General features: G+C 38.4%; 1 protein-coding gene across 1 annotated transcript in view; it reads right to left on the bottom strand.

Annotated features, from left to right (window-relative positions):
• Positions 1–2,922: 2,922 nt before the first annotated feature.
• Lamb4 (laminin subunit beta 4) overlaps positions 2,923–9,518 on the bottom strand; it is a 93,995-nt gene continuing 87,399 nt past the window's right edge. Inside the window, exons 31-33 of the mRNA XM_077795963.1 lie at positions 8,461–8,637; positions 7,018–7,171; positions 2,923–3,062 (exon numbers count right to left, since the gene is read on the bottom strand). Coding sequence (XP_077652089.1) covers positions 2,923–3,062; positions 7,018–7,171; positions 8,461–8,637 — 471 coding nt within the window. The remainder of the gene's footprint in view (positions 3,063–7,017; positions 7,172–8,460; positions 8,638–9,518) is intronic.

Below are 9,518 nucleotides of genomic sequence, written 5' to 3'. Positions count from 1 at the left end.
CACCTGGGTTCCAAATGCTTTTACCCTGCCCTTTGTTAACAGGGTTTCCAGATACATCACTGGCCCACCCGGAATCTGTGATCTCACTAGTCTACTGGCCATCTTCTAGTTCTGCCTCCCACATCTAGCATCTTAGCTCCTTCCTGACTGCTCCCATTATTGTACCAGTCTCAGTGGTCATTGCCTGGCCACTACTAAGTTCCAGACTTGGCTCTTACTCTTGCCCTCACACATCTCCTGCTCTGAGATGCTCCAGGTTCAGTCTAGACTTCTCATGAGTTGGTCTCTGCATATAAATATTTCATAGAAGAGTAAAAATGACCTTGTAATCATACTGTTAGTTGACTATCGTGTAGATAGGTACTAGTCAGGTTTCTTTGGCAGAATGCCTGAGATAATTGACTTAAAAGAAGAAAAGGTTTATTTTGTCCCACAATTTTCAGAGTTTTCATTCCATGTTTGCTGGGCCCTGTGACTTTGGGCCTGTGGTGGCACATCATGGTGAGAGTGCATGGTGAAGAAGGCCTGTTCACTTCATGGTGACTAGGAAGCAAAAAGAGAAACAGGAAAGTGACAGGGCTCTAATGTCCTTTTCAAGGACATGCCCCACCCAAGTGACCTAACATCATCTCATTAATCCTCACTTCTTAAAGATTCCATGACCTCCTAATAGCACCATGGGCTGGGGACCAAGCCTTTAACACATAAGGCTTTGGGGGGACATTCCAGATCCAAACTATAGCAAGATAGCTTTACATCTTTACTAATTTTGCATATTTAATGTAAGGAGTCCTGCAGTGATTTATCCACAAAGCATCATCCCCCATACTTAAGATAATGTTTTTCATATGCAGATTTAACTATGGAAATATTAGGTCTCAGTGACAGATATTGATACACATTGTCGAATTGCTTTGCAATGTATAAAGTGATACTGTTTCACTGAATCTTACCTTGATCGCATCCTGAACAATGGGTATAGCAATTAATAGAAGATAGAATGAGTTTCCCAACATTACTGAGGAATAAGATTTTTCACATGTGTACATTTTTTTTAGACAACTGAAGCTTATTATTTTAAACAGCAGACTTTAGAAAGCACACCTAGGTATAATTGCAATTTTTCCAAAGTATATTCCTGCATCCTAACCTCTTCCAACTACAATATCTAGGGGGCAAAGGGGTTCTGCTGAGATGAGGGGTTTATCTTGCCTTTGCACTTGGTTCCACAATGAATGTGTTTTCCTGATGCCTGGGGATTTTCCTGCCTTTCCAGAACTCTATGGCTATTAAGTCTTCCCAGCCAGCAAGCACAATCTCTTCTCTTTTTAGCTATTCCCACATCCCCTGACCTATTCCTTCTGTAGTTTCTGATCGCTGAAAATGGAAGAACAATTGAATATTGCTTTTGGGAATAAATAACAACAACCTCAAAAAACCTGTGCTTGCAACATTAGCTGTCTGTGTACCAAGTTGAAAGTCAGTTTCTTATGGAAAGCTGTGGTGTGTTACATACAGCCTTAACATTGGAATAAAAAACTATGGGTGTTATATTTTTGACTTTCTGAGTCATTTTGTACACTGATCATGGGTGGAGGTTTGCAAAAGCCTCAATGTTGGATAGGTGGAGCATTACAATTGTATACTTCAAGAGAAATTTCTGGGGTGGTCCTTCCTGTAGAAAAATTTCCTTCTATTCTTTAGAATCTGCAGGGAAATAGATTCTGCATTTTACTTAATAACCTACCTTTTAATGAATTTCATACTCATGTGCAATATTAAAGGTCTTTGTTGAATTTATAAATCCTATTTTTATTAAGATAGAAATGGTTCCAACAGCTCTTCCTCTTTCATATATCAGTGTTGATGTATATTATTTTTTATTCAAAAATGTGGGGCCAAATTCTTTTCCAACAATTCCTCTGAAGGATAGCATCCACAAACAGCGTGCTGTTATAAATCACACATGCAAAAAAAATTAATGTTAAATGTCTTTTCTTGAAATGAAACATCTGATATTTTATACTAAACAATAATAACATGATTACTAGTCTTTTAAAATCAAGAGATTTTTTTTACAACAAAATACCAACAAATTGTAAAAAGTAGTTCAATATTTATCTTTTTGAATATTGTTCCAATGTCATTTGGGGGAAACACAATCCTTTGAATGAGAGAATGAGTCTGTAGGAAAGTGGCTGTAACTGCAAGTTACATTTAGAATTGTGTGCATTTTATTCAAAAGAGAATAATAGTTTTACAAATAAAGCAAATACAAATAAATAAAAAAGGACAATCTAGAATACACATCTGCATTCCTTCCTAGTATCTTTATTTAATGTTTAAATTCATTTGACTGAAATGATTTTTGTTTTAATTTTTTTTTTTTTACACTGGGGATTGAACCCAGGGGCACTTAAACACTGAAACACATCCCAGCCCTTTCTATTTTTTATTTTGAGATAGGATCTTGCTAAGTTGCTTAGGGCCATTGTAAGTTGCTGAGGCTGGTTTCGAATTTGCGATCCTCCTATCTCAGTCACCTGAGTTGCTGGGATTACAGGCATGCATTACCATGCCCGGCTTGAAATGATTTTTAGTAAGTACTTATTTAAATTTTTACTTATCTTATGTACCAACTACTTTTGAGTTCTGAAAGAGAAAAGAAAGGAAGAGGAAAGGTCTCTGAAAGCAGATACTATATCTTTTCTTCCATCTTTCTGCTATGAAGTGGCATCCAAGTAGTCTCTCTGGCCCAGTTCCTCCCTCCAGCCACATGGAGCAGATCTCTAGTGAGAAGAGGACATAGGGAAGGGAGGCAGGAGAGGCTGACCTCTGTGTCTCACAAATTCAGTACACTGATGCAAGTTTGTGCACCAGAAGCCAGAAACACAGGCACAATCTTTTGGGCCTTAACTCTGCCTAACTATAGCAGGTGGCATATTTATTTTCCTGCTCAACAATTTCATTTTTAATGGCAACAACTTGCTCTTCTAATTGTTTCAGTTGATCAGCTTTTTCTTGTCTACTTAGATTCAAATCTTGGATCTTCTTCTCTAAATCTGAAAGAAGAAAATAAAATAAATGACATATGCCCATTTGGTAGATTCCTCCTAGATATCCATATTATACCAAACAGCGATTTGTGTGTCTTTTTAAAACATTTTAAAATTTGTTTTAATTAGTTACACATGACAGAACTATGACCTTGTTGTGTGTCTCTTCAAGAAATTTTTAGTTTATGCTTTGATCCAATGAATGAAACATCTCTTTCCATAGGTCTTCTCAAGGTTTTCACATATATCAGAAAAAATTGATCTTTTTATCTAAAAATTTTATACCTAAAAGCATTTTTTTTAAAAAAATGTAAGGCTGTAGCTGGTTAGAATTCATTAGAAATGAGGCCCTAAGCAACTTAGTGAGACCCTGTCTCAAAAAATTTAAAAGGGCCAGGAATGTTACTCAGGGGTTAATTGAACTCCTGGGTTCAATCCCTGGTCAAAAAAAAAAATCATTAGAAACAAAAACATACATAACAACTTCCTTGATTAGATTTAGTGAAGTGCTGTATTTCCAAAGATTTGTTCTTATTACTTTAACTTTATTTAGAAACATATGTTCTTTGTTTTAGAGTTTTCCAATTTTCAGAAAACAAACTGACATTTTAATTTTTTCATCCTTTTTCTTTGATGACACTGAAGTCCCTGAACTATGAAGCAAAGTGACTTGCTTGGCCTCACCCTTATTCCTCTATCAATTCATGGCTTTATGGGTTGATCCTTCTGTCCACCTATCTATGGGTTGATCCTTCTGTCCACCTATCTATGCATTCATTTATTCATTCTTTATTCAATAAGTAGTTGGTAATTCTAGTAAACTTTAATATGGAACCCACAGCAATGAATAGAAGATCTGTAGAGAGAGACATTTAAAAGCAAGATGTGGCCTCTTGGAAAAGACTTTGACCTTAGGGAGAAGAAGGAAAGAAAATATTTCACGTTACTTCGTCAGACCACACCAGAATACTGGATTGGTTTGAGGTAATTTTCACATTGGCATGGGTGGAGAAGAAAGAGCCAGATTGCTGAAGACATTTGAAACTGTCCTCTCAACAAAAATTGAGTTAACAGGTGATGTTAACTCATATGGAGAAAAGGAGATTCAGGGCACGTTACTTAGCTCTTTGTAAGCACTTGAAAGCCCAGCTTAGGAAGCTAAGCTGGTATGTACCTCTTGTCCCAAGGAAATAAAATGAAAACCAACAGGGGGAGCTCAATGAAGATGGACAGTCGGATTCTAACATTTTAGCAGTCACAATGATTCCAAGATTGAAGAGTTTCTTTGGAAGGTGATGAGAGGCAGGAAACTTCCAAATAAAGGTCATTTGGGAAAGAAAAGGGGATTCGATATTATATTTACACTTAAAGAAAAAAAAGACCCCTGTGTTTCTACCAGCTAAGTTAATAAGGTCGAGCTGTCTACCTCACATTTCCCATCAGGTCTGTTCTCCATCCTGTTCTGTATCCTGGAAAGCTAACCTCCATGGATGATGTCACCTGGCTCCCTTGAACTCTGGCTTTCATTCACACTTGGCCAGTGGAATGTGCTGGCAAGTGATCAGAGGGAGGGACAAGCCATTGGTCTCCATCCCTGGCCAGTAGCCGGGTTCTGGCAGCTTTTCTGTCTCTCAGCTCCAGTGCTGGTGGGTATCTCTCCCTAACCCTCCAGTGTTTGCAGGGCTCTGGCAACATTCCTGCTTCCCTTGCCCCTTCAGGCCTAGGGATGCTAATGACTTCTCATTGCTGCTAGTCACTCACTCCTTCCACACCCTTGAAACTGAGCTGGCTTTACAAGTTGTTTGACAGCAGAAATGAGATGATGTTGCAGGAGCACAGGAACCTTGCATCTCCTGTTCTCACTCTCATGGGACTCTGAAACATCTGTGCAGTGAAGCAACCTGGGATTCAGACCAAGTGGAGAGAGCCCCTTACACATCCGCCATGCCTGGTCCCCAGCTGGCCCATCAGTGTACATCAAGTGTAGCTACTTGAGCAATCCAGTTGGGACCAGCAGAGGAACCTCCCTAGCAATCCATGGCAAGGAGAGAGTTGTTGCTTTCAGGCCATCAAATTTTGGGGTGGTTTGTTATACAGGGAATATGTAACTGAGATGATGCTACTTGTAAATACATTATCCAGAATTGTGGCCAAATATGCTTTCTTTTTCTTGGGAAACCTTGACACAAAGTTTTGTGAGGGACCCTGGCTGCAGACTGGGGTCTATCACCACTCTTAAACCATTTCTTCCCTCCCTCCCTCCCTCCCTTCCTTCCTTCCTTCCTTCCTGGGATTTAACCCAGGGGCACTTAACTTCAGTCCTTTTTATTTTTTATTTTAAGTCGATCTCTCTAAGTTGCCAAGGCTGACCTCGAACTTGCCATCCTCTTGCCTCGGCCTCCCAAGCTGCTGAGATTACAGGTGTGCACCATGATGCCTAGCCACTCAACTTTGATGCTTCCAAAGGTTCTCTCTGGGATCCCATGGGCATATCTCCCTAATAGATGTTCTGCCCCTTCTCAAGCAGCAGAGTAGGGCAGCTAGCCAAACCAATGTCTTATTTTTCTATCTTGTTGAGTGGTAAAAATAGCCTTAAATGAAAAGAGAAAATGAAGCACAATGTTTATTTTAGACTCTGAGAAGTCTTCTAACCTAAACTTCTCTTCCAATCCAATTGCATTAACTGTAAATTTCAGTTAATGTGGATAAGTGGAAACAATTTGGACTCTAACATAAAATACAGGACAGAAATAGTCATCCTATGTTTTTGTTCTAATAATAAGGACCAAGGTCTGAGAATAATGGAAACTGGTTTTCATGGTACTGGGTATAGCATGTAGGGTAAAAAAATATCTCTATGACTTTCTTTTCTTTCCTAGGATTTCCTTTAAATATATTTTTTTATGGAAAATGTTGAAAAATGAAATAAAAATTACCCAAAAGACCACTGCTTTTTGAGACCATTATATAAATTTAAAAAACTAGTGGTTTCCTCTTTACCCACTGTCTCCCCAGAGACAAGTAATGTTAAGAGTTTGGTGTGTCTTTTTCCTGACGGAGGCACAGACTCATGTTGCAGTTTTTTTTTTGTTTTGTTTTGTTTTTAATGTCATAGAGTGACGACACCAGTTGTTGTGAGGCCAAAGTCTCATTTTATAATAAAGAAGCATATAAAACAAGGAGTCTTGTCTGGTTTAGTATTTTAAGAATTATTCATATTATACAATAATATAATTAGTTTTAAAGTTCTGGGAGACAATAAATATGAACACAAGTAAAACTATACAACTCGTCACTTGGTAATCTTGACTAGAGGTAGTTGAGGACGTGACTGCCCAGAGAAGTCATGAACATCAGTCGTGGAAAAGAAGATTCTGATTTACTTTCTGATTGGACATATTTTATATTTACCATACTTTGTGTGCATCAGAGTTTTCATTTTAATCAAAATCCTTGTCCCAAAAAAATGATTCCTTTTAGATTGCTGATCTATGCTGGATGACCTAGAGCACTAGAGTCATGAGAGGAAAAATCAGCCACTTGGGTTAGGGGGCTATCAACCTCACCATTGTTAAAATTTGGGGCAGCTTAATTGTTTTGGGGAAGGTGTCTTATGCTTTGTTGAGCAACATCCCTGACCTCACAAGCAAAACTTCCTTCAGACATCTCACCGCTAGTTGAGAACACTGAGTTATAACATTTCAAGGTGACAAAGGGAATCTCAGTTTGTTCTGATTAATGCAAGGCTGATGCCCAACATCCACCCTTGTATGTAAATCCATGTGCAAAACTTGTTACTTTTCTATTCTAGAAACATAAGACCAATTCCTACTTCATCCTGCTTGGCAGATTTACATGTAGTTAAATTGGGTTAATGATAAATTGAAACTGGCATAAATTCTATGAGGAAGAATATTAGGATGTCATTGCCATACTGGTGGGGTGGGTACCAGATAGATACCTGTTATTCTTTTCATCTTGTCCTCTGTATCCCCAGCCAGTTTCTCGGCGGCATCTTTTAGCTGTTTGACTCTTCCGATTGCTTCCTTTGTCAGTCCTGAAGCCCTCCTCTCATGTTGAAGAAGGGTGTACTGTTTTTTCAGCTCAAGAAATTCCTGTAACAGAGCCACACTCTCATCAGAAAGCACCCATGAAGCATCTACATATGTAGGATTCTCCTAATGCCCTTCACACAAGGAATATCAAGGAAATCATAATCCAGTGTTCCAGAGTCACCCTGATATTTCCATGGGGATTGTATTTGCATGTTTGCTTTTTTAGGTTGAAAAATATCCTTAGTGTCAATTAATTAAAAAGAAACTTCTTCGCTATGAAATATCATCAGTCATTATTGCATGTTAAGGCAACTGTGAGACACTATTTGTCCTATATTATTTTAAGGATGGAAAATACAGAAGTGATCTAATTGACAAGACTCCTCAACAAGACTCTTGTTCAGATGGTTGAACAGTTGAACATCTTCAAATGAAGAACAGAGTAATGAGGATTTAGAGGCAGTAAGGATACATTATTTGATGCAATAAAGGTAACAGGAGGTAGCAAGGAGGTAGGAAAGGAAGAAATGTTAGTATGAAGAACTCTCCTGGAATTAGGTTGAAAATCTTTGGGCTGAGAGTGTGGTTGACCATCTAGAAAGTTAAGCAGCTAAACAAAGACCAGAACCAGCCATGGAGTATGGATGTGGGATACAGGTGAGTAGGAAGCCCCTTTCTCAACATCTGCTCTACAGAAAATGTTCTCCCAAGTTGGTGGAAATTTTACTCAGCACATTAGGAATTAAAAGCAAAGGAATAAGCAATCTGTAAAAACCCTAACATTTTTCTTTGGTTTAAGCAACTGTATTAATGCAACCAACCAAAGATTTCCTGCAAGAGAATGAGTTGATAGGTTCTTTCAGCAGCCTAAATTAATGGGCCACTCTCCACAACCATCTAATTAACCCAAATCTAATGTTTGTAACTTGATCTGTTCTTTCTGGGGATGACTTTCATTTACTGTTTTCTCTCTCTTTTTTTCGTTTTCTTTTTGTACTGGGAATTGAACTCAGGGGCACTTAACCACTGAACGACATAAACTGAGAATATGAAGGTTCAGGAACATTTTGATTTACAGACTATTTGATAAGACATCACCGAGAATACTCATATGGGCAGATAGGGAGAAAATAACCCAAGATTTGGTTAGGGGCTTCTGTCTTCTACAGGGAAAGCCTTCCACTGCACAAGATCCTTTGTGCATCAGGATCCCTAAAAACGTGTACCACTGAGTATGGATGAGCACTAAAGGAAATGCTGAGAAATGGCACAAAAGTCTGGGATTAAAGGATTATCCTTCGAAAAGGCACTGTTTGTCTGCTTTTGGTGGCAGGGGTAGGACTAATGACCTTCTCAGCACCCCCAGCATGGCGACGGGCGGATTCAGCCTGAACTTTTGCCCTGCCCGCTTGTTCTTGGTTCTTTTGCCACTTGGTCCGCAGCAGGGAGAATCCATCCTCCTGCTCTGACAGCTGCTTTGCTAAGTCCAGCTGCTTATTCTTCATTTCCTTGGCTTGATTTTCAGCCTGTTGTTGATTTAAAGACCAGAAAGGACAAGTCTCTTTATTAAGCAAACAAGAAAACAAATTTTATTAACCCCTTAAAAAACATTAAACTAGGCAGAAAGAAAAACAGAGCCTTCACCTCTTCTGTTGCATTTATTTTAGAAAAGTTACAATGAAACATTTTAGATGTACTAAGGAGTTGAAAAAAATATGACAAATATCCATGGATCCACCAGTTGGTTTAGGAATAAATCCCTGACCTTGAGGCAGAGCCCACTGTCCTGCTCCCAGTCTACATCCTTTCTCCCCCAAAGGCACTCTCTAGCCTCAATCTAATCTTTGCCATTCCACCTATTCCAATAGGCTTTATGTCACATCCTACACAGTATTCCTAACAATATATGTAATCTGTCTGAAATGTTTTAACCTTAGGCAAACATACCATACATTTCTGCAACTTGAGTATTTAAATTCAAAATTATGCTTTTGCAGGTTGTCTAAGTTCATTAATCTGTCTCTAGTTCATTCATCATTTTACCCATTTACTGCATCATTTGAGGATATAAAAATATATCCAGCAGGTGCTGGTGGTATCTACTTTTTTCCCCTTACAAACAACAGTGAATATTTTATACTTTGTCCTATGTCAGTGACTGTATTTGTCACATCTAGAAGTCCTATTTATTTTTCAGAATCTTTTGTTCACCAATCATACCCATGGCTTCTTTGGTTTTTTAAACACAGCAAACCTTATTTTGTACTTTATATTCAGTAACAGTAACATTCACAGTACCTTGCATTCTGATTCTGTTATTTATTGTTTCAGATGACTCCTGTTTAAGGCAATTTGTTTCTTTATATGTTTAGGAAGAATTCCTGGAGGCTTGGCTTTAAGGTCATTC

The sequence above is a fragment of the Urocitellus parryii genome, chromosome 3 (genome assembly GCF_045843805.1).
Source record: "Urocitellus parryii isolate mUroPar1 chromosome 3, mUroPar1.hap1, whole genome shotgun sequence".
Lineage (NCBI taxonomy): Eukaryota > Metazoa > Chordata > Mammalia > Rodentia > Sciuridae > Urocitellus > Urocitellus parryii.
Note: the sequence above shows the minus strand (reverse complement) of the source record. Positions and strands in the feature narration are given on the sequence as shown.